The 23,413-nt window shown below is 59.1% G+C and overlaps 3 protein-coding genes across 7 annotated transcripts in view; 2 read left to right on the top strand and 1 right to left on the bottom strand.

Annotated features, from left to right (window-relative positions):
* Window positions 1–16,062, top strand: part of BCAN (brevican) — a 17,428-nt gene extending 1,366 nt beyond the window's left edge. Inside the window, exons 2-17 of one of the 3 annotated variants that reach the window (XR_008210981.1) lie at window positions 1,985–2,237; window positions 6,368–6,460; window positions 6,565–6,957; window positions 7,043–7,217; window positions 7,306–7,433; window positions 7,902–8,195; window positions 9,133–9,561; window positions 10,051–10,233; window positions 10,408–10,839; window positions 12,460–12,567; window positions 12,717–12,875; window positions 13,411–13,493; window positions 13,725–13,869; window positions 14,014–14,196; window positions 14,284–14,400; window positions 15,977–16,062. Coding sequence is in view for 2 of the 3 variants with exons in the window: in XM_052703006.1 (XP_052558966.1) it covers window positions 6,376–6,460; window positions 6,565–6,957; window positions 7,043–7,217; window positions 7,306–7,433; window positions 7,902–8,195; window positions 9,133–9,561; window positions 10,051–10,233; window positions 10,408–10,839; window positions 12,460–12,567; window positions 12,717–12,875; window positions 13,411–13,493; window positions 13,725–13,869; window positions 14,014–14,196; window positions 14,284–14,309 (2,823 nt within the window). In the remaining variant the exon portion in view is untranslated. Of the gene's footprint in view, window positions 1–1,984; window positions 2,238–6,367; window positions 6,461–6,564; window positions 6,958–7,042; window positions 7,218–7,305; window positions 7,434–7,901; window positions 8,196–9,132; window positions 9,562–10,050; window positions 10,234–10,407; window positions 10,840–12,459; window positions 12,568–12,716; window positions 12,876–13,410; window positions 13,494–13,724; window positions 13,870–14,013; window positions 14,197–14,283; window positions 14,464–15,976 lie in introns of those variants that run through there. The other 2 variants (XM_052703006.1, XM_052703007.1) reach the window with 2 other exon arrangements.
* Window positions 14,647–19,132, bottom strand: HAPLN2 (hyaluronan and proteoglycan link protein 2). Of its 3 annotated transcripts, none has more exons than XM_052703011.1 (7): window positions 18,962–19,132; window positions 17,479–17,590; window positions 17,159–17,363; window positions 16,600–16,950; window positions 16,346–16,462; window positions 15,999–16,184; window positions 14,647–15,896 (listed from the first exon to the last, which is right to left on the bottom strand). In XM_052703011.1, the coding sequence occupies exons 3-7, from the start codon at window positions 17,241–17,243 to the stop codon at window positions 15,613–15,615; spliced, it is 1,023 nt and encodes a 340-aa protein (XP_052558971.1). In that variant the 5' UTR covers window positions 17,244–17,363; window positions 17,479–17,590; window positions 18,962–19,132; the 3' UTR covers window positions 14,647–15,612. The 3 variants fall into 3 exon arrangements, with proteins under 3 accessions (XP_052558971.1, XP_052558972.1, XP_052558970.1); XM_052703012.1 differs by having other exon boundaries at window positions 17,159–17,269; window positions 18,962–19,058; XM_052703010.1 differs by having other exon boundaries at window positions 17,479–19,025.
* On the top strand, window positions 19,100–23,413 carry LOC128090609 (ammonium transporter Rh type B-like). The gene is made up of 10 exons (XM_052703009.1): window positions 19,100–19,393; window positions 20,281–20,467; window positions 20,857–21,007; window positions 21,130–21,277; window positions 21,583–21,749; window positions 21,942–22,079; window positions 22,220–22,353; window positions 22,448–22,569; window positions 22,774–22,847; window positions 22,988–23,413. Exons 1-10 carry the CDS (start codon window positions 19,219–19,221, stop codon window positions 23,045–23,047), a joined length of 1,356 nt encoding a protein of 451 aa, XP_052558969.1. The 5' UTR covers window positions 19,100–19,218; the 3' UTR covers window positions 23,048–23,413.

Here is a 23,413-nt window from a genome sequence, read left to right as displayed (position 1 = left end):
ATGCTGATCCCAGAGCTTTGCTTTGCCTTTCCTCGTTGTGCCCCCACCTTCCCCTGAGACTCCATGGGGTGCCCTAAACATGGGGCTCCCCAAGGAGTGGGCAGCCCTCCTGCCCTGCCTGGGGTCTGCATGAAGGACTGCCCAGGGGAAGGTGCTGCTGCACCCCTTCCCCTTTGGGGTGTTTATGATCGGGAGTCACTTGGGACTGGGGCATGCGTGTGTCCTTTCAGGGTACTTGGCTGGGAGCCTCAGAATGAGGACGTGTGTCTGTGTGTCTGTGGGGGGTGTTCGGAGTCAGGACCTGCTTGGGATGGTGGCAATGTCACTGGAGGGTGCTTGGGGTTGGGACCCCCAGGGTGGGGACGTGGTTCCCTCTGCAGGATGCTTTGGGGTGGCTGTTTGGTGGTGGGAGGTCTGGGGGTGACACAGACTCGCAGCCCCCACTGGGTTTGGCACAGGGTGCTGCTACGTGGCTTCGAGCAGGGCCCCAGGGGGAGGAGGAGGAGGAGGAAGAAGCACAGCTGGGCATGGGGACGCAGCTGGGGACTGCCTGTGGCCAAGGGAGATGTGCTTGTTGGACGAGGTTCCCATGGGACCACTGCTGTTGGGACAATGAGATGGGCTGGCAAGGCCATGACATCACTTGGGGTGAGGAGTGGGGGGGCTGAGCAGCAGGTGGGGATTCTCTGATGGCTGACAAGGGTTGTGCCCTGCCGCCACTTTGCCCTGACCCCTCTCCCTTCCAGATGCCAGCTGTCTCTGGATCTGTCCTTTCTATTCCCCCCCCATCAGGACACAGAGGGCAGGAGGGACAGGCAGAGCAGTGGCCCCTTGGGCAGCGTGAAGGAGCTGCTCTGCTGAGCCGGCGAGGAACATTTGTTCCCAATTAGGATGAGATCTCTCCTTGCTGAGCAGGCGCTTTGCCTCTTCCTCATCCCCGAGTGCTTTGCCACAAAGAACCGGGTGCAGGATGTGAGCTCATGGGAGGGAGCAGCCACAGGTCTGGGACTGGTGGTGGTGGTGGTGGGGAGGGGGGGGAGACACATTTCCCCCTGCCCATCCCAGCGTCCATCCCTATGTCTGTCCTTATGTCCATCCTGGTGTGCGTCCCAGCCATGTGCCATGCTGTGGCGTGCATCGCCTGCTGGACTGCGCTGCTAATGAGACCTTCTCCACCGTGTGTAATTATTTCCCAGGGTGACAAATGATTAATTCTGCTCAGGAGCTGCGGCTTTCTGCAAACTCACCCGAGCAATTATCCGGCAAGAGCCGTGCTGGCTTCCCCAGGGTGGAGGATGCTGTAAGCCAGAGAAAGTTTGAGCTCAATCTGCTTAAAAAAGCTGCAATATCGGCTCTCAGGGCTCAGCTCCACCAAGGGGGGCAAACCCTGTCCCTGATGCGCCCAGGACTCAGCCCTTCATCTGCTGGATTCCTCTCAGAGAGGAGGATTGGGGTCTGGAGGACTGCATTCATTATCCCATACAGACGTATCCCATCCCATCCCATCCCATCCCATCCCATCCCATCACTGGCTGCAGATGGGGAAACTGAGGCACGGCGTCTGCCAGGATGTCAGCTCTCAGCTTCTCTTCTCCCTTAGGAGTGGGTGAAAACCCCGGTCCCACTCCAGTGCCTCCAACACATGGGGACCAGAGGGGGTTTTGCATGACAAAGCCACAGCTCCACCAGCTGCAGGACCCCTTCTCACAGACCTCCCCCCCCCCCCCCCCACCGGCTCCACATCCTGCCGAAGGTGCCCAGTGTCGGAAATAAGCACTCAAAGTGCACCCCGATGCCAGAGGGGGCTGAATATAGGTTGTCCCTTCCCAGCTGCTCGGCTCTGCTGCATTGGGTTAACAGCGTGCCCAGCTGGAGCAGCCGCGGCGTGGGTCTCGTGCTGCCTTTGCCAGGAGGGAGGGACGGGGAGGGACAACGCGCTCAGCCAACACGGTAATAATTTTTTTTTTCTTTCTTTCTTACTTAGGGGAAGGAATAAAATATAAAAGGAGGAGGGAAAGAGGAAGGATTAAAAGAAAAAAAAAAAAAAAAAAAGGGAGAGAGAGAGACGCGGACACGGACACACACAGAGGACTCCTCTCCTTTCGGTGTCTGCACTTATGCCCGGTGCAGCTCACTTCCAGCCCTGCTGCCAACCTGCTGCCTACTTCTACCCCGGAGAAACCTCAGCTCAACCCCAAACCGGGCCCCCGGGGACCCCCGCCCGCACCGTGAGCAAGGTGGGACACGGGGAGAGCCCCTCCTGCGGGCTGTACTGCGCTATTATTGCAATATCTCATGTCACCTCTGTGCCAGCGGAAAGTAAGCGGGGAGGTGATGTGGCTGGGGGGTGGGCACAGCTCTCCCTGCTTGCTGGGGGTGACCTGGATGTCCAGCAGGGATGCTCCCACCGGTCCCCGTTTTGTCCTTGGCAGAGCTCTGCAAGTTTCTTTCAGGTGGCGCCGGCTCTGCAGAGCAGGAATGGGGGGGGGGGGGGGAGTGCTTGAAGGTTGAGGTGGGAAAGTGACTTTGGGATTGATGCTAGTGGGGATTGGGGCTTGCAGGTCTCAGCATGGAGCCCATTCCTTGCTCAGCCAACCAGGGACAGGTCCTCGTTCTAAGGAGGATGCAATCGGGGCAGCACCAGGATGGGAAAAAGAGGCACAGAGCTGGCAGGGGGGGTGGGGGATTGGGAAGCATTGGGGCTGAAGTTGCCCCACACCACGGGGGCTGAGGGAGAGCAGGGCTGCACAGCATCACAGGATTTTCCCATCGGCTCCCAGCTCTTTCCCCCCACTCCTGCTGGTGTCCCAAGGGGGGCAAGAAGGGCTGGGCAAAAAGAGGAAAGGGAAGTTTTGTGGGGTTTTCATTGCTTTTCCCTACTGAACAAACCCAGAATGTTTGTGTGTGTGCCCAGGGCTTGGGGCACTTTGATGTGCACCCCCTACCCTCTTGCAGAAACTGTTTTTTCTCTGGGATGGAGGTGCTCCCCTTGAGCATCCCACTGAGCCCTCAGTGCTCCCCAGCTGGGAAGAGCCCAAGCAGACCCAGAAACTGTTGCTGCTTCTTCAGATGGTGAGGGGTGGGAAAGACCCTTTCTGCCCTTTGCTCCAGTACCTCTTTGCATGAGGGGCTCAGTCCAGGGGTTGCTGCCCCCTTTGGGCAGGTCTTTGCCCACCCCGTACAGCTCAGGGTGATGATGCTCGGGGCATTTGGGGTTGTTTTGCAGGGAATGGGTTTGGACTGGGCAAACTGGGAGCCTGAGCACTTTGCAGTGCTGTGATTTTGTGCTTGGAAGGTGGATTTGAGGGGCCAGGCTCTGCTGCTGAAATCTGGGGCACCTTCTCCCCCACCCCACCCCAATCCATGCCTCAGTTTTCCCACCGGAGCCATGCAGCAGTGGGTGGGTTTGCAAAGCTCCACAGATGTGTGTACCATGACCAAGTGACTGTGGGGTCCCTCTGAGGGTCCACCAGCTCAGCTCTGCCCTTTGCAGTTCCATGAGGCTTTGGGGATGGGACACAGCTCTTCCCTGTGCAGCGGGGGCACATCCCAGCCCAGCAACAAGGAGCCCCTTTCTCCAACATGGGCTGGGGGGGGAGTTGAGCAGCTCTGGCAGCCAAAGGACCCCTCCTCCCCCCATTCCCACCTGCTTCCGGCCTTTTATGCTCTGCCAGCAGCTGCTGCCAAGAGGCTGCTGGGTGCTTCCCGCAGCATCCTCTGTGCTCAGCACATGGGGGGCTCACTGCTGGGACCCCCCCCCCCCCAGTATGGTGGGTCCCCTTGTTTTGTTGGTGGTGCAGGAAGCAGGGGCAGTTTGCAGCAAGGAGGGGACAGTTTCAGAGAGGGACAGGCACGTGCGTGGGAACACTGGGGCACCTGCAGCCCGGAGATGGAGGGGGACGGGGCAGACTGGAGCGGGGCCAGGCTCTGCCTGTGGCTGCTGACTCATTCTGCAGCTGAGCATCCCTGGAAAGCCACTGATCAGCTGCGATATGGGCTGGCAGGGCACCTTGGGAGCAGGGACAAAGTTGTCACGTGCAGGGACAGAGGGGCTTTGCATGGGCCTGGGAAAGCTTCTCTGTGGTGGTGTGGATAGGAAGGGGCTCGGGACCCCCGTTTGCAGCATCACTCGTGCTTTGCTGTGGCTTAAATTAGAGTGAGTTCAGAGGAGGAAGAAAAAGAAAGATTGTTCTCATCCCAAAATACCTCTGCTCATTTTCCACCTGGTTTCCCAGGGAAATGGAGGCAGTCAGTGTGCACGTGAGCATCCCACCCATCCCCGTGGCTGGGAGCTCAGAGCTAACACAGCTCTGCTCCCTGCTTCCCACTTTCCCTTTAGCTGCCTTCCCTTGCTCCTGCTCCCAGCCTTTCCCTTGCGAAGGCTAAACAAAAAATTCCATTTGTGGCAAATAATAGGAAAAAAATACATATCCAACCCCAAACCCCAAACCTCAAACAGTGACGCCTGAGAGTCCTGCCATCACGGGACTCCCGTGGGCAGGGTGAGTTGGGTTTAACCCCTATGGAGCCCCAGTCCCAGTGTGTTGGGTGTCCCAGCTCTGGGTGGGCACAGGAGGGGAGCAGCCCCCCACTCACTCCGTCTTGCTGCGCTCATGCAGCTTTCATCCCCTGAATTTCCTTGCTGAGGCTTCACGGCTGCTCCCTGCTTGTACCACTGCGGCACCTGGGGAACAGGAAGAAAAGAGCCTGGGACAAAAAATGCCTCGCTCCACCACACTGGGGGTCACAGCCAGTCACCAAGCAGCAGGGACCATCCCTCAATCTGCTCCATGGGGCTGAATTCCAATGATCAATCCAGAGCTGGGAAAGCCCCCAGCTTGGTGCTGGCAGCACTGGTCACGTATTGGATGGAAAAGGATGGACGCATGGCGTGCAGTGCTAGGGGACGTGCGTGTGTGGTGCGTGGTGCTAAGGGGCTGTATGTGCATGGTGTGTGCTGCTCTGGGCTGTGTGTCCATGGTGCGTGATGCTAGGAGTTGTACATCCAGAGTGCACGGTGCTAGGGGCTGTGTGAGCATGGTGCACGGTGCTAAGAGGTGTACATGCGTAGTGCTGGAGGCTGTTTGCCCTTGGTTCTTGCGCTGTATTCACACCACTCCCTGGCACGTTGGTCCCCTGGGGTTCTCGGGGATCATCCTTTGCAGAGAGATGCAGCTCCAGGGCAGCCTCCCTTCAGCCTGGCCCTGGCAGCCTGCAACCTGGGCCAGAGCTCACCACAGAGGTGCCAAATCTGCTTCAGTGGCTGCCAAAATCAATGCAGCACAAAGAGCTCATAAATTACAAAGGCTCTCTGAGGCTCAGGGTCGCTGCGCGCCAGTCCAGGGCCGAGGAAACCACCGAGCCCCAGCGAGCCCCTGCAGAGGAGTGCATGGGGCCGTGCTATCCTGCAGAGCCATGCACCATGCAGGGACCTCTCCATATCCCTGGTGTCCTCTCCAGATGGCTGGAGCTCCTCCGTGACATCCCCAGTGTCCCCGGTGCTGCTCTGCGGAGCTGGTGACAGCCGTGCTAGCTGCTGGGCTCTCCTTTCAGTGCTGCTCCTCAGCCGGCGGGGGAGAGCCCTTTGTGCCAGGCAGCCTTGAGAGAGACCTGGGACATAATGGCTGCTTTACTCGGCCCTGGTTTTCCCAGCCTGTGCGCGGGAAACCTCCGGCGTGAGCTGAATGGCAACGAGGAGACCTCCTGCTCCATCCCTCCCCCACTGCCCCGTGCTTTGTGCACCCTCAGCATCCCCATCTCCAGCTGAACCCCCCTGGCCACACGTGTGGAAGCACACTCACAAGCACATGTACGTGCCCATACACATGCACATGCATGCTGCAGTGCACATGCAAGCTGCAATGCATGCACACCCAAAAGCCCAGCTTGCATGCGTGCACTCACGCTCTCACACCATGAGCCAGGGCTCAGTGGCTCATTCCTTCAACCCTGATCAACACCAGCTATTACAATCCCCTCTGAGGTTTCTGACTGCGGTGTCTCGATGCGCAGCCCAGCTCTGGCATCTCCTCCTGCCTGGCTGTGCGCTCAGACTTTCCATGCTGTGCTCAGATCTGCTGTCCCCAGAGGACCCCTCTCCCTGGGGCTGGATTGCACCCTGGGCACTGAGCTGAGGCACTGCAGCTCTCCTGCTCCTCAGGGCACATCTGCACATTTCTTTCTGCTCCCTCTCCTTTATGCCATGCAGGGTCCGTGCTGGCTGCATGCTCTCAACCTGATGCTTTTGTGCATCACCCCGTGCATGCAGGCAACAGTCTCTCCCAGTACTCCCTCTAGCAGAGAGCTGGAGGTTATGATACTTCTTTGCACTTCAAACCCTCTTCTGGACTTTTGTAACCCCTCACAGGGCACAGGATGGCCTCAGTTCTCCCACTGCTGCTGCTCTGGGTGTTTGCCCCCACGGTGGTCCCGGAGGTGCTCAGCCCTGAAGATGTCACAGGTAACACAGCCCCAGCAGTGCTCACCCTCACACTGTAGCCAGTATCCTGGGGGCAGGAGGTTCACATGCCAGCCCCACTCATCTCTCTGCTCTTCTCCCCCCAGATGACCTCAAGGCCCTGCAGGTGTCCATCCCACGGCACCCAGCCCTTCACGCTGTGCTGGCAGGGGACGTCACCATCCCCTGCCTCATCACCTACCTCGCACCCCTGCCCACTGCCAGCACGGCGGGACGCCGAGCAGTGCTGGGAGCCCCCCGGGTCAAGTGGACCTTCATTTCCGAAGGCAGGGAGGCGGAGATCTTGGTAGCACGGGGGGAAAAGGTGAAGGTGAGTGAGGACTACCGCCTCCGTGCCTCCTTGCCTGTCTTCCATCAGCGTTACACTGACGCCTCTCTGCTGCTCACCGAGCTGCGCCCCAACGACTCGGGGATCTACCGCTGCGACGTGCAGCATGGCATCGAGGACGGCCACGACATCCTCGACCTCAGAGTCAAAGGTACACACAGGAAAGGGAGCAGCACAGTTTGGGGGACCCTGCCCGGATCCTCTCTCCTGGCTTCTCACCCTGTGTCTCCCTACAGGAGTGGTGTTTCACTACCGTGGGGGTTCCACACGCTACACCTACACTTTTGCCGAGGCGCAGGAGGCGTGCACTGCCATCAGTGCCAGCATTGCCACCCCTGAGCAGCTGTATGCTGCCTATCTGGGAGGCTATGAGCAATGTGATGCTGGCTGGATCGCTGACCAGACCGTCAGGTGAGCTCCCCATGGTGTGTTTCTGGCACCCAGTGACTCCCCTGTGCCACCCCTCAGCCACCACCATTCTTCCCCTCTGCTTTGCCAGGTACCCCATCCACACTCCCCGCGAGGCGTGCTACGGAGACATGAATGGCTTCCCAGGGGTGAGGAACTACGGTGTGGTGGACCCGGAGGACATGTACGACGTGTACTGTTATGCTGAGGACGTGCCAGGTGCCTGTGGTGCTCCATGTCCAACCTCCTTTTCACAGCCCAGCGCTGTCACCCAGTTCCCTTAGCAATGTCCCAAATGTGCAGCGCTCCGTAGAGGGCACAGACTTGCTTCCCTGCAACCCTTTGCAGAGCTGCCTTGCTGACCTGCCGCAATAAACCACTGATGCTTCCTACTGCTTGGGGAGCGCTGCTGTCCCTGGGGCTGTCCCTGTGTGTCACATACCAGCTACCCTGCTGCTCGTGCACGCTACATGGCATGGAATCCACTGCCAGGTGGAATCAGCAGCACCTGCATCAGTCACGTTTTTCTTTTGGAAAGTTTGCTTATGCAGCAAGATATGGGCAGAGCTCAGGAGAGCTGAGCAGGTGGCTCAGTGCTCGCCCTTGCCCCATGTGCAAGGACAGACCCTCACCCACCCCTCTCCCCATTCCTGAACCATCTCCTGATGCCTGTTTCCTTCCTTTCAGGGGAAATATTTTTGGAGACGGCCCCGGACAAGTTTACCCTGGAGGAGGCGGTGGCGCGGTGCCGGGCGCAGGGTGCGGTGCTGGCGAGCACAGGACAGCTCTACGCAGCCTGGAGTGCAGGGTTGGATGCCTGCAACCCCGGCTGGCTGGCTGATGGCAGCGTCCGCTATCCCATCGTCACCCCGCGGGAGCGCTGCGGAGGAGCCCTGCCGGGTGTCAAAACCATCTTCCAGTTTCGCAACCAGACGGGATTCCCCGATGCACAGAGCAGATACGATGCGTACTGCTTCCGAGGTAACCAGGGGCACCGCGGCCCCAAAGTTTAGTGCTGGGCTCCGGGGTGCACGAAGCAGGGATAGAATAGAGATCCCTACGTGCTCGCCACGCCGCCCTGTCGCTGTGGAGTGTGGGGTGTTCTGCATATCTGCAGTAGAGCATGCCGACTCAGGGCAGGGATGCTTTGCATGAGCTCAGTGTTGCATGCCAATATATCTTGATAGGGGAGGAATAACCCGCATGATCTCAACACTGCATGCTGATACATCGTGATAGAGGATGGTTGCCCTGCATGGTCTGCATAGCGCATGGCAGTATAGTGCAAGGTCGGCCTCAGTATTGCATGCTGCTGAAGCACAGTAGGGCAGGGATGTCTCCATCCATGTGAGCTCAGGGTGGCTCTGGGCACAGCACCTGTCCCAGGTCGATGCCATGAGCCCTCACCTTGGGGCTGAGCCAGCTGCAGGAGCATGGCTCTAGGACGGTTCGCCCCTGTGTGGATGTTGAAGGCGTTTTGGGGTTCTCTGTAGGCTGCTGGGCACAGCCTGCCAGGTCTGTAAGGTCTGTTTGTTACCACGGATAGGAAATGAAATAGAGGCAGCGAGCTACTGGGTGCTGAGGGCACCCTGTGCACCGGGGCACATGAGTGAGGACTGAGGCTCACAGGGATAACAGGCACAGATTCTTCCCATTCCCACTTACCTGAGCGTCCCCTGGGCCTTGTGCTCCCACCAACCATCCGCTGCATGCCTCTGTGCCTCAGTTTCCCATTTCTCAGTGGATTCCCCGCTGTCTCCACGGATGAAGCTAGGCAGGACGGACCCATCTCGCAGTGCTGTACTGCATAACCCACTAACAACCCAGCTCAGCCGGGGCACAGGGATCCCCCAGGTTGTCCCCAGCTGCCGCGGGGCCAGGACAAGGCAGTAATACCCCACTTTCTTTCTGCCCACAGAAGGGACAAACTCTTTCCCTGAGGCTGCAGGAAAATATCAAGCCAGAGAGCCCGAGGGCCTCCAGGAGATTGTTACAGTGGCAGAAAAGCTGGAGGAGCTGCAGCTGCCCAAAGCGCAAGTGGAGATTGAGTCGCGAGGGGCTATATACGCCGTCCCTTTCTTTAAGGACGTGGCTGATGCTGAGCTGGAAAAGCCAAGCCTGTCCCCCGAAGACACCCGGCACCCCCCAGTAGATACCTCCTCGTCCTCAGCACGAGGACGTCACCCATCCTCTGCTGCCCCTTTCCCCACAGCCCCAGCCGTCCCCAAGGCAGGCATCCCGCATAGCTGTGCTGTACAACCAGGCAGCCCGTCCCCTGCAGACCAGGACGAGGCGACAGGGACAGGTGGAAGGTGCACAGAGGCCAGGCAAGAGCCATCCCGCACGGGTAGGTCCAGCAGTGCTCAGGGCTGGGGCGCAGAGAGCCAGCAGCAGGGATGCAGGCACAGAGCTGTCCAAGTGCCATCTCACTGAGGGTGCACCCACGGCCGGGGTGCCGGTGTCCTGGTGTGGTGGTGACAGGCGTGGGGCTGTTGGTCTGTCCCTGCCATGCAGTCGTCCGTCTGTCCGTCCAGTGGCCAGGATGGCAGGGTGCAGGGGGCAGGGCCAGTGTCAAACCATGCTGTATTTGTGCCAAGAGGAGGCAAGGGGCCAAGCAAGGACGTGCTGTGGGACAGGAGAATGCAATGGCCAAGCCGGAACAATGGGGCTGGTTCAGAGGGGGAAGCATCACCAGACCTGGGGCTGTTTCTGTCTCCTCAGGCATTACTGTGCCAACATTTTCCCTTCAGCTCTGCTCATTGCCGGCAATGCCAGTGCCTGGTTCCTGTCTGGCTCCTCTTGTGGGTGTCTCACTGCCTTTCCTTGCCCCTTGCAGAGGATGGAGCAGCACTGGAACGGCCGCTGGGCTCTGTGCTGGGTGAGGACTTCGGGAACACAGCAGGAGAGAGTCCAGGCAGAGGGCAAGAGCCTGGACAGCCCATGAAGCCGAATGTGCAGACAGTCTTGGTGGGCACAGAAGGACCCAGTGACGCCCTGTCCCCATCGGTGGCTGCAGCAGGTGACACAGAGCCACCCATTGGTCATCCCCAGCCACCTGGCTCCGTTGTCCCCACATGTGTCCCCATCCACCTGTGGGAAGCTGTGGGGCGGCCAGCCCACAACGGCAGGGCATCTGGGCACGAGGACAGCCAGGTGACACATCCAACCAGCGCCACTTTTGTCACTTCGACAGATATCCAAGAGCCATCCTCCTCCGTAGGCAGCCGTGGGGCTGGGGGGACCAGCACCCCCATCCACACTGTGGGGGCTGCTGAGGACCCCGAGCTGTCAGGAGATGTGACCGAAAACCCTGGGGCATCCCCGCTGCCCCCTGCACCGCCACAGCTGCAGGATGATGGAGAGGAGCAGTCAGGGGCCCCGTGGCTCTCCTCACCCACAGCACCAGGGGATGGGGGCACAGCCCCAGCAACGGAGGTCACCCCATGGCACGCAGAGTTGCCCAGCAGCAGCGATGCACTGCAAACCCCAAGCACTGATCGCGGGATGCCCGCTGCATCTTCAGAAGAGGAGGAGGGTGAGGAAGAGGAGGAGGATGAAGAAGAGCGCCCGATGCCCTCTGTTGCAACCGTGGAGGGTTTCCTTGCAGCCATCCCCGGAGAACCAGGTGGGACCTACAGGGACGGCCTCACCTCTCCCCATGCTGGGCCCCCCAGGCTGTCCCCAGCACCCAGCTCGGCCGCCCCACTGCCTGCCCTGCCCACAGAGCGTGCCAGCCTGGGTGCAGGTGCAAGCTTGGCCGGGGGTCCCCAGCACTGTGTCATTTTTGCACTTGTGGCAGCGCTCCTGGCTGCACGCTGGCACTAGAGAGTGGCAGCACCTTTCCTTTGCACTGTGCTTTCCTCTTGTCTGTCCTTCTGTCCGTCTGTCTCTCTCTCTCCTCCTCTCTTCGGCTGGGTAAGGGAAGGTTAAAGGTCCGGAGAAGCACATATTTGTCAAACAAATTGGTCTGAGCTATGCATGCACTTAATTCTCTTCTACTTCTGTGAAGTGTTTTAATGACTGTTTCCATGAAAAAAAAAAAAGAAAAAAAGGAACAAATCTAACAAAAGAAGGTCCCGAACCCTCCTCTGACTAACAGTGGTACTAATAAAGGGAATTAAAAGCTTTCTAGAACACGCACCTCGGCTAGCTCTTCCCTTCATCCTTGCGCCCGCTGCCTCGCTCGCATCCCCACTGACGAACTAATCCCCCCGGGCCCCAGAGGGATGAGGGCCTTTGGGGCTGAGCAGGGTGTGAGCTGTCCCTGGAGCATCCCTACGGTGCACGCAGCTGAATGCTGTGCAGAGCTGTGGGGTGTTGGGTGTGCTGGGGGTGCACAGCCTCGAGGTGAGCACCAGGGGCTGAGATGGAGCCCACGAGCTGCAGGAGGGTGGTGGGTGCATGAGCAGTGACCCCAGGACAAAACTCCTCTTGGCTTCTAAGCTGGGATGCTCTCAGCTCTGCAACCGAACCCCTGCCCATCTTGCTGCCCCTTGTCCCCGTGGGACAGCCTCGCTGGGGTTCCTTTCTTCACCCCCCCAGCATGGGCGCTGCTCAGCACCTTGCAGTGTGGATGTGATGTCCTGGTAAGAAGAGATATGTTCCCAAAGAGCCGGACGTGCTCAAGCCTTAAATAGCTCATTTCTCACCCTGCTGCAGTCCACTGGAGATGTCTGCGTGCTCCTGCAGGCGGGGAGGTGATGCTGTCTGGGGCAAGCGAGGGCACAGGGCATTGGATAGTGCCAAGGACTTGCACTCCCTGTGCCGCTGGTGCTGGCGACAGCCCTAAATCACATTCTTGAGCTGGGGACGGATTAATGACTGTGTGTCTTAATGACCGGAACAGGCTGGTGCTGGTTTTGCAGGTCAAGGATGGCACCACTGAGTTCTCAGCCTTGGGCAGGCTGAAGGTGACAGCAGTAAGGCTGGGGACAGGCACGAGGCTCGCCTTGCTGCCAGGCTGAGGACGTGTGTCTGGGACATGTCAAGGGCTTGTCCTTTCATGTTCCCTCCAAAAGAGCCATTGTTGCACCGCTCTGGGGGCAGCAGGACTCGTCCCCATCCACAGCACACTCTAACAGTGTCCTGCTGAGTGATGGGGACACGCCAAAGCCTCAAACCCATGCAGTGCAGGAAGATGGGATGGCTCCAGGCGTGCCACCGTGCCCCAGATTCTGTGCATCCATCTGAGGGCTGAGGGGCAGCTCAGGGGCATGCAGTGAGCAGGGATGCCCGTGCTTTGCAGGTGGCTGCATCCCCAACCCCTGCCTGAATGGAGGGACCTGCATTGAGGATGGCACCCATCCCACCTGCCTCTGCCTGCCAGGTTACGGAGGGAGCAGCTGTGAGAGACGTGAGTCCACAGGGTCACACAGCCAGTGGTCCTTCAGGCATCAGCGCACAGAAATCTGTTTTGGGTGTTCTTTTGGCTTGCTCCTGGGCTGAGCTCCATGGTGCTGACCCTTGTCCTCTCTCCCCTCCTTTTCTCCTGCTGTGGTTCAGCGTTGAAGAGGTGCAGCCCCAGCTGGGACAGCTTCCAGGGAGCCTGCTACAAGCACTTCTCCACTCGGAGGAGCTGGGAGGACGCCGAGTCACAGTGCAGACATTTTGGGGGGCATCTGGCCACCATCCTGACCCCCGAGGAGCAGGACTTCATCAACGGTACGTGGGGCCACCCCAACCTGCAGGGCATGGGACCCAGCGTCCCACCACAGTGGGTCTGGCCAAGGGGCAAAGCAGAGCCAAAGCTTCTCTCCCTCTATTGGAAAAGGCAGCTGGATGGGCAGACACCATCACAAATGTTTTTATAAAAAGGGGAAAGGAAAGTGGAAAGGAAGGGGGAAAGAGGAAAGAGGAAAGAGAAGAGAAGAGAAAAAAGAGAAAAGAGAAAAAAGAGAAAAGAGAAAAAAGAGAAAAGAGAAAAAAGAGAAAAGAGAAAAGAGAAAAGAGAAAAAGGGAAGAGGGAAAAGGAAAGGGGGAAAGGAAAGGAAACATTGGCAATAGGATGGATTAATTGGTAGAAAGGACAGCTGGGAAGCGGGGCGGTCCAGGAGGAGCAGGAAGGGACACGGGGACACCACGGACAGGCATGGGGACACTGGGGCTCTGCTGCCCTCTCCCGGCGACCCCCCCAAACTCTCCGCCCTGGCGGATGCTAGGGGATGGCAGATCCCCCCATGCCCTCCTCTGTCCACAGAACAGTACCGCGAGTACCAATGGATCGGCCTCAACGACCGCACCATCGAGGGGGACTTCCAGTGGTCCGACGGCAGCCCCCTGGTAAGCCGTGCTGCCAATCCCCCTCCCCCACCCCGTTCCCATCCCCACCACACCTCGTGGTCCTTCTCCATCCCTTGGGATGGATCCCAGGTTTTGAAGCCTCAGTTGAAACCACTGGCATGAGCACCGTGTGATTTGGGGTGCCTGAACCAGCAGCACAGAGATGGGGTACCACGGCACGGACGCAATGCAAAGTGCCAGCAAAGCCCCAGCCCGTCCTGTGCTCCCCAGCTCTATGAAAATTGGCACCCGGGGCAACCCGACAGCTACTTTCTCTCCGGTGAGAACTGCGTGGTCATTGTGTGGCACGACGGGGGACAATGGAGTGATGTCCCCTGCAATTACCACCTCTCCTACACCTGCAAAATGGGGCTGGGTAAGCCACGCACCCCCCCCCATAGCAAGAAAAAAAAGGGTTCTGACCGCTCTCAGCTCACCTGGAGTTGGGGTGGGAGCTGGTGGTGAGGCAGAGGGGTTCGGCGCAGCCCCAGGACGCCCACCTTCTCCCCCGACCCCACAGTGCAGTGCGGACCCCCCCCCACCGTCAGCAACGCCCTCGCCTTCGGCAAACCAAAGCAGCGCTACGAGATCGGCTCCATCACGCGCTACCACTGCCGCCACGGCTTCGCCCCGCGCCGCTCCCCCATCATCCGCTGCCGTGAGGATGGGATTTGGGAACGGCCCCAGCTCTCCTGCCGCCCCGGTGAGCATTGAGCCCCCTGCATCCCCACACCTCCCCTCGTGGATGGCTCTTCAATGGGGCTCTTTGCTTCCTGTGTCCCCCCCCCAGGGCTGGCTCAGCACTCCGAGGACTGAGTGAGCTGTCACCTTCCCAGGACCCGGAGCGGGCATGGATGAGGATGTCACCGGGATGGCAATGCAGCACTGGAGGGCAAGAGGTGTCCTGGTGGGTGCCTGCCCTCTGCTTGTTTTATATCTGTACAAAGAAACCCCAACAACTAAAGAGTCCCTCAAATAGAATCGCCAGCGACTCGTGCAGTGTCTCACCTTGCACCAGGGCTGTTTGAGTCCCAGAATGGCAACAGAGTTAAAATCAAGGAGGAGAAGATGGGGGTGAGGAGGGTTGGGGGGAAGGCAGGTGACAGCTTGGACATGGCAGCATCGCCTCCAGCTGCTGCTTCCCCCTTTCTGTATTGAGACAGCAACATGGGGAAGGGGACACTGAGGCTGTGTCCGGGACATGGCCACACTGCTGGATGCATGCATCTCAAGCCCCCTCCATGTTTCTGTGGAATGAAAGCAAGGAAATGGATGGCACTGAGAAATCTGTGCCAGCAAGCACATGGGTGGGAGAGGCAAAGGTACACAGCCTCAGAACTGGGAATGGGGAACACACAATGGAGCCATGGGGACCAGGTCGATGCTGGAGCAGCCTGGGCACGGCGATGGCCCCTGAGCCACAGGCACAGGGAGGAGCAGCCCAAAGTGTCCCCATGTTGATGCGTCCCCACGCTGTTTTCTCCAGCTGTATCCCAAACCCAGAAACCCCTGTGTGTGGTGCCAGGGACACCGATGACACCAGGACACTGCGGGGGGAGTGCTTGAGTCCTTGGCAAACCCCCCTCACTGAGTGGCCAGGCGGTCCCAGAGGCCGCTTTACTGTCGCTTTATTAATTGAGAAAGCGAAACTCCATTAGTCACACTCGTTAATGCCTGGCTCTCCAGCATGCCTGCACCAGCCAAAGTCTGCATGGCTGTAGGAAGCGAGGCCAGGGCCGGGGGTGCACCAAGGTTGGGGGGCTCAGGGAGCCTGCAGTGCCCACCGGGGCTGGACCAGACCCCCTCAATTCCTGGGCTGGAAATAGTTCTGGATTCTCCATCAAGCCTTGAATGCCTACAAAATTCTGAGGCAGCTGAGTGCGGGGAGCAGCTCCATTAAATGCACAATCCCCCTCAGACTCAGCCCCGTCAGAGGGGATGCACAAACCCTCCACATTCAGCCCATCAGAGGATGCACAAATTCCCCCAAATTCAGCCTCATCACTCCATCAGAGGATGCAAGCACCACCCACGATGCCCCAGAGACCCCTGTCCCACCTTGAGCTCTCCACTCAGGTGACAAGAGCCGGTGCCACCCCTTTGCCTCTGCCCACCTCTCCTATGTCCCTGTGAAGCAGTAGGTGCCGTAGGTCCGCAGCTCCTTGCTGGGGAAGCCAAAGCTGCGGACACCAGGCTCTGGCAGACCCCCACAGCGCTGCCGGGGGGTGGTGATGGGGTATCGCACGCTTCCATCTGCCAGCCACCCCCCATCACAGCGATCCAGCCCCAAAAACTTCCACGCAGAGTAGAGCTGCCCCACTTTAGCAATGGTAGCACCGTGGTTGCGGCACGCTTGCCCGGCTTCTTTGAAGTTCAGGTGGCCTCGGATGAAATAGACCTCACCTGGGGATGGGAGGGGTGGGGGGGGGGAGGAAATAATGGAGGGTGATGACTCCATGAGCAGCCCCAGTGTCACCACACAGGGCTGGGGGATGCTGGAGGTACCTTGCAGTGCAGAGGTGAAGCAGAAGGCATCAAAGCGGTCCCACTGCTTGTCCTTGGCCCCATAGCTGCGGATGCCTGGCAGCAGGAGGCGGCCGCCACATGGCTCCCGTGAGTTGATGATGGGGTAATGCACTGTGCCATCCAGCACCCAGCCTGCGTTGCACCAGTCCAGCCCCTCCATCCAAGCTGCGGGGTGGGAAGAACCTCAGCGTACCATAAGAACAAAGCGGGGCACAGAAGGGATGGGGGACGGCAGCCTGGGTGGAAGCCTGGCCAACTCAGCATCATCCCTACCAGCAAGGTAGATTTGGAGCAACAGAAGGATTTGGGATGCTGCAGGATAGTACCTTTGTAGAGCTGCTGGTAGGTGGCAAGCCGGGCATCCTGCTGCTCGCATGCACGCTTGGCTTCGTGGTAGTTGAATCTGTAGCGCCCACTGATGGGCTGGTAGGGGAAGACAACACCTAGAGGACAGGGACAGAGGGACATGCTCTCACCATGGAGGTTTGGCTTCTTGCCCCCAGGGACCTGGTGCTGAGCAGGAGTCTGGGGGAAGTGGTTTTGCAATGGGGACCCATTGGAGCCTCCCCATATCCCTCACCCTCCAGGTGCAGCGTGAGCGAGACGCTCTCATCCTCCAGCCCGTTGACCAGCTGGCAGCGGTAGCGTCCCTCATCCTCCAAGGTCACATCGGTGATGGTGAGCGAGGCATCATAGCGGTGGCTGTGCCGCAGGCGCACGCGGGGGCTCAGCGGCCCGTAGTTTTTGTGGTACAGCCCGTTGGTGATGATGATAACGTTTTCCCCATAGTTGGCTGGCTCCACTTTGCTCCACTTCACCCGGTAGTTGCGGGGCAGGGCGCGCAGCACGCAGGGCAGCGTGGCCGTGGCACCTCGCTGCGTGTGCACGGCGGTGTGCAGGGGCTCCAGCAGGTACTGCAGGCGTGGGGTGGCTGCGGGGCACCGGCTCACCTCTAGGCATTGCCACAGCCCCACTGCCCCTCAGCACCTCCCCACCACCCTCATCAGCCTGGTTTCCAGCAACCATCCCACCTCATTTCCCTGCTGCTGCAGCCTCCAGGATGCTCATCCCAACCCCTGCCCAAACCTCCCAATACTGTCCCCAAGCAGAAGTGTCCTGTCCCCATTCCCGCTCCCTACCAGGGCTCCCTGTTGGCTTCTGAAAGATGCTGGAGGTGGGGGATGCTGCCAGGAGCCAGAAGGATGCAAGCAGAACCCGGTGCATCTTTAGAGCTGGGGACTGGAGAAAGCCTGGGGGGAGCAAAGGGATCAGGGCCACGCAGCAGGACAGACTGGGGGATGCAGCAGGGAGATGGGCAGCAACCAAACCATCTCAGTGTTTGCCCTGCAAAGTGGACATCACACAGGACACCGATGATCTGAGAGGTGCCAAGCACAGAGATAAGTAAGAGCAGCCCCCTCTCCCACCACCACCATCATCAGTCCCCATCACTCCTTACCGTCCTCAGGGGAGCTGCTGTGCCCATCCACCACCGCCTGCCTCCTGGCTCTGTCACAGCCACCCCATCTCAGGATGAAGGGCTCTGGAAAGCTCAAACTTGTGCTGCGATGCTGCTGGGAAGAGGGGACACAGGGCACGAGGACACAGGGACGGCTGTGGGTGCTCCCAGCTGGGTCCTGCCCTCCCCGTGAGCCTGCACTGCTGTCACCGTCACCATCGCCATCCTGGGGCAGGCAGTGCCCCAGCAGCCCCACGTCCCGCTCCCATGATCAGTGTTGGCTGTGCTCTCGCTCCCTGCCCTGTGCCCGTCTCTTCCCGTTTTCTTCTCCTTTCTTTTTTTCTTTTCTTTTCTTTTTTTTCCTTTTTATTTTTTTTTCAACACCTCCCCGAGGAACGCACGGGGAGGAGGAAGCACAATTTCCCATTGTGGGCATCTTTCTCTGTATTGTTCTGCTCGGCAAAACACAGCGCTCGCCAGCTAACAAGCATCCCTTTATTCACAGGCCACAGAGTAAGAGAATTCAGGGAAAATGTCAGCACCATGCGGGGCTCCGCACCCCCCATTGCAGGCACAGATCCCCTCCGTGCTGCTCCCCGTGAAATTCTGCTCTTTGCTCCCACAGCCATCAGTGTTGATCAAACCCACGCTCCCTGCATGGAGTCTCTGGCTCTGGGGTTGCTGACGCCACGATCTGGGAGAGCACTGGGGGGGGGTCCCCCCACCCTGACACCCCCCCAGCCTCACCCTGCCCAGTGCAAAGCCACGGCAGAAGCTTTGCTGCTGTCACTTTGGGGTTGGGATGGTGCGAGCAGCAAAACAAGGCCAAACAATAGGGCTGTGTTCTGGGTTCTCTTATCAGCTCCCTCCCCCAGGGTGCATCTCCAGGACTGGAGGAAGCTCATCGCACACGAATGCAAACAAGCGTCCGTCTGTCTGTCTGTCCTAGCTGGGGACACAGTGATCTTGGCATGCACAATGCAAAAACAGCCCCTGGGTGGGAAGCAGAACCGTGCGTGCTGTTCTAGGAGGCTTCCCCTGCCCAAGCTTCTGCCTCATTTTGGTCAAAGCAATCACCCTGCTCTGGGCACTGCAGGCCCCCAAGGACCCCACACTTCAAACCGCTGTGAACAAGAAGGGGACAGTGCCCTGCTACTCCAGAATGGGTTAAAAAACAACAGCAGATGCTACTCCCCAGCTCTCCCATGGATCTGTACCCAAAACAGACCCTGAGCACTCCCAGCAGTGCCCGGTTCAGCAGTGCCCGGCTGCAGTTCAAGGCTTTCCAGCACTGCAGCACAATGGCCAGGCTTTCTGGTGGTTGCATTTTTCCCACATGAAAGCAGTAGCTACACCCCAAAGCAGCCCTGACTCATCCCTGCCCGGCATCCGTCCTCCCCCCCCCTTTCATTTGGGCAGTGTGAGATCACAGTTTGGCTGCACCAACAAAGCACCCGAGCCACTTCCCCCAAAGTGGCCGTACTTTACTTGTCAGCTCCTTCCTCTTCCTCTTCCTTCTCAGTGCAGGACAAACAACTTCACCAAAGCAAAGCAAAGCAAAGCAAAAGAAAGGCTCTGCTGCAGCTTCTCAACCCCAGAGGGAACCAGCTCTGCCAGCAGCCCCAGGTTGCTTCTTGCTCTCATTTTCCTGGGCTTTTCCGGGCAGGACTTGGCCTCGCAGGCGTGGTTTGCAGGCAGACTTTGCAGGCAGCTCTCAGCCGCTTCGGTGAGCTCTGCAGCATGGCTGAGCGTGCTGCTGCAAGGCTGCACCTCTCTGGGCTGTGCTTCTTCCTCCAGCTCCTCACCATCGTCCTCTTCGCCACCTTTGTCCGCTACAGTCCGGAGAGCTCCAACCTCTGCTCCACGGAGCCAAGCTGCAGCCAGAGAGACCCCAGCCCGACTTTGGGGTACCCCCGTGAGTACCCTGTCCTCTGGGAGGGGGGTAGAAGGAGGGCACGGGGAGCAGCTCCGCCTGCCTCATGCTCCTGGCACGGGTGCAGAAAGTTGCTGCGCACGGCTTTTATCCCTAAAAGAGAGCAGAGGTGGACATGGGGATCATGGGAGGTGAAAGCCTGCCATGCGCCCCCCCTCCTCGACCAGGTGCTCCTGGCATTGCAGGGACTACAAACTCCACCCACACGGGTTAGCAGCACCAGGAGATTGGCACCGAGCCCCTTGCACAGTGCCATCCATCCAGACCCTACCCCCAGCCCCTCCTGGCCACCTCCCTCCCCACGCAGCAGCACCAATGCGGTTGGCCAAGTGTGGGCCAGTTCTCCCAGTTCCGCCCACATATCCACACCTGTATGCTGACTCACCTGTTCCAGCTATGCAAAGGGAAGAATGTCCCAGAGCAGGATGTGGGTCTTCTGCTTGATGTCACTGCCAGGTGTGGGGCAATGGCACTGCTTGCTTGCTGTGCCACTTGCTTGCTTGCTTGCGTGTTGGGTCCCTGTTTACTCCTGACGTTTGCAGAGCAGCAGGGGAGTCCCTGACTATGGCTGATATCTCCAAACACCCCTGTGTCAGTGTTAGTAGTGTGGACAGGGCTACACAAGCTGCTCCAAAAAGCTTCCAGTCTGTGGGGCAAACCATGTGCATTTATGGGAACTGCTGCTGGGAGGTGACATGGTTCCCTGTTGTGCTGGGACATGTGTGGGTGGAGAAGGCTGATTGCCATCAGCTTGAAGGCTCCAACACCCCCAAAACCTTTTCGACCCCAGGCTAACAGGTGGGGGTCACTCTCACCCAAACCCAGGACCTGCCTGCGGTGCCTCATAGCCCCACTCTGCCTCCTGCCAGGGTTCCGGGATGCCCATCTCCGAGCTCTCCTCGGCTTTGGCTTCCTATTGGCCTTCTTCAGCCGTTACGGGGTGGGCAGTGTGGCTGGCAGCCTCCTCATCGTGGCCTTCACCATCCAGTGGGCCATACTGGCCCAGGGGCTCTTTTACTTCTCCCAGAACAGCAAGATTTACGTGAGCACTCAGAGGTAAGGCTGGAAGGGTGCTGCTGCTCCGATGCTGCCCAGCCCAGCTCCATCCCTTGCACACTGGCTCCCTCCTCTGTAAAACTCACTGCTCTGCTCTCGAGGAGGGTTGTGAGGACCAGGCTGCTAGCTGAGCATCAGCCGAGTGCTTAGGGGAACGCTGAGACCCACTTGCCCAAGCCATGCAAGCCTTGCCACCGATACAGCAAAATTCAGGCTGCCCATTCAGCTTGCAGGAGCAGGGTGTGGAGCATGGGTTGGAGAGGCAGGGTTTGGGTTGTAGGGGATGGCATGTGGGATTCAGGCTTAGCTCCAGTCGACTCACTCTCCCCAGTCCTGCCCTTGCCTTGGCTGCTCTGGATCCAGCTCAGTGCTTTGCCTCTCCTTCCCAGCATGGTCAGTGCTGACTTCTGCACCGCAGCCATCCTCATCTCCACCGGGGCTGTTCTGGGCAGGGTGAATCCCATCCAGATGCTGTTGATGGCTCTGCTGGAGGTGCCTCTCTTTGCTTGCAATGAATACGTCCTGCGGAGCCTCCTGGGGGTGAGTCACCCCCCAGAAAGGGAATAGTTGGGGTCTTTGTTTTGATTCCTGTCATCAAGACCTGCCTTGGCCATGGGCAGATCCCATACTCTGCCCTGCATGGTGCTTTCTCTACTTGCCAGGTAAGCGACAGTGGAGGCTCCTTGACCATCCACACTTTTGGTGCTTATTTTGGCTTGACGGTTTCACGCGTCTTGCACCGGCCCCACAAGGACAAGAGGAAAGAGCAGCAGGACGTGGGGCACCAGCCCGATCTCTTTGCTGTGGTTGGTATGAAGCTTGAGCCCTACAACACCAGAATCATAGGAGTGGTGGGGGGAAGGACTGCCACCAATGCTAGGACTCGCAGTCGTGCCACTGCATGTCTGAGGATGCAGACCTCCAAGGATGGAGATTCTCCACCTTTGTAGGGATCTCTTCCAAGGAAAAAAGCTTTTCCTCCTGTCCAGCCCAAACTGCTCACACTGCCAGCTGTGGCCATTGTCCCTTTGTACATTGCTGGCACCAGCAAGAGGAGGTTCTTTCCCTTGAGAAAGCAATCTCAGTGCCCACATGTGCCCACTCACCTCCCGCAGGAACCTTTTGCTTGTGGATCTTCTGGCCCAGCTTTGCCTCAGCCACCACAACCCACGACAGCTCCGAGCCCTGGGCAGTGCTGAACCTCTACTTCTCTATGGCAGCGAGCACCCTGGCCACCTTTGTCCTCTCACCTATCCTGTATGAGGAGGGCACACTGCAGGTGGTAGGTCCTCTCCTGAGACAAAGCCAAGCCCTTGTCCATCCCACAGGGATGGGAAGCATGACAATGTCCAAGGGAGCACAAGGGGATGCTGGTTTGCTTTCTTGGGTTAGATAAAACCCAGCTCAAACCCTATGGAAACCCAAACCTCAGCCCCATGCCATGAGGACAACCCCTCTGTGCTGCTCCATTCAGGCCCAGCTCCAGGATGCCACCTTGGCCGGCGCAGCCGTGATGGGGATGGCGGGGGAGATGCTGTCCACCCCCTTTGGGGCTCTCACAGCAGGCTTTCTGGCCAGCCAGCTCTCCCTGCTCGGCTCCAGGTTCCTCTCGGTGAGTCCCCTTGTGGCAATGAGGTCCTGCACCTTTGGATCCAGGGGAGCTGCATGCCCAACTCAGCCAAAACACCGGGCAGTTGGGGGGGGAGCATTTCCCCCACCCTAAACCCAGCCTCTTCTCCGTGCATCCCCCAGCCCATCCTGCGATCCAGGCTGAAAACCGAGGACACGTGTGGAGTGCACAACATCCATGGGCTGCCGGGGATCCTGGGCACCTTCCTGGGGACACTGCTGGCAGCGTTGGCCACCGCGGATGTATACGGCGACAGGTGAGAAGAGCCGGCACGGGGAACGCTCCGACGTAGGGGCTGCTCCGGTGCCCCCCGTAGCTACAAGCAGAGCCCACGGCTCCGTTCCCCGCAGGCTGCAGCTCGTCTTCCCGCTGGTGGCCGAAGGCAGCCGCACGAACGCTGAGCAGGCGCAGTGGCAGCTATGCGGGCTGCTGGTCACCCTGCTGTTGGCTGCCTCCGGAGGCGGCCTCACGGGTGAGTTTCAACCCCGTGCATTAAAAAAAAATAATAATAATTAAAAAAATCCCCCTCTTCCCCCCCCCCCCCCAAAAAAAAAAAAGACCCAACGAAACCATCAAAACCGACGCGGAGGAGCCCACGCGGCGCAGCTGGGGTGAGAGGCCGCTAGGTGGCAGGGGAAGCTCGGTGCGAGCTCAGACGGATCCTCTGCATCCTCAGGAATCCTCCTGCGAACGAAGGTGCTGAGGTCTCCCCCTGAGGGGAACGAGTTGGAGAGCAAAGTGCTGCGGGAGGTACAGCGGGGTTATTCTTGGGGTGAGGGGGGAAGTTCCATCTTTGGTCCAGGCCGGGAGGCAGCTTTGTCACAACCCTCCCCACCCCCGAAGTCCTGCTTCACCCCTGAGCCAATCCACCCCTCTCTGTGCCGGTGCAGATGGATGAGGATGGATGTGACCGCGGGGCGAGCAGCGAGGAGCGAGGCAACGTCGCCTGACAGCGTGGTGAGTTCCAGGCAGTGCCTGCAGCCCAACGTTCCCAGCCGGGCTCGTCTCCACGCCGTCCCCAGGGGATGTACAGCAAGGAGATGCTGCAGACGTTTGGGTTCTTGCTGTGGGAAGAAAGGACAGCCCAGCTTAGAGAGGATCCAGACCTTGCTTGGTTGAGAGGTGCTTCCTGCCAGCTCTGCTCCGTGCCTTCGTTTTCTCCACCTGACACAGGGAAGAACTGCGGGGAGGGCTTTTCTTTAGGGTGCTGCGCTGGGAAGGGGCGTACTGAGCTGAAGGGCAAACAGCAGAGACTTTTTCTATGGATCCTGTAGACCACCGCCATTAAAACACCTCTGTCGTCTTTTGTAACTTCA

The sequence above is a fragment of the Tympanuchus pallidicinctus genome, unplaced genomic scaffold (assembly GCF_026119805.1).
Source record: "Tympanuchus pallidicinctus isolate F22 unplaced genomic scaffold, pur_lepc_1.0 scaffold48, whole genome shotgun sequence".
In the NCBI taxonomy this organism is placed as follows: Eukaryota; Metazoa; Chordata; class Aves; order Galliformes; family Phasianidae; genus Tympanuchus; species Tympanuchus pallidicinctus.
This window is presented reverse-complemented; position numbering and strand designations above follow the sequence as displayed.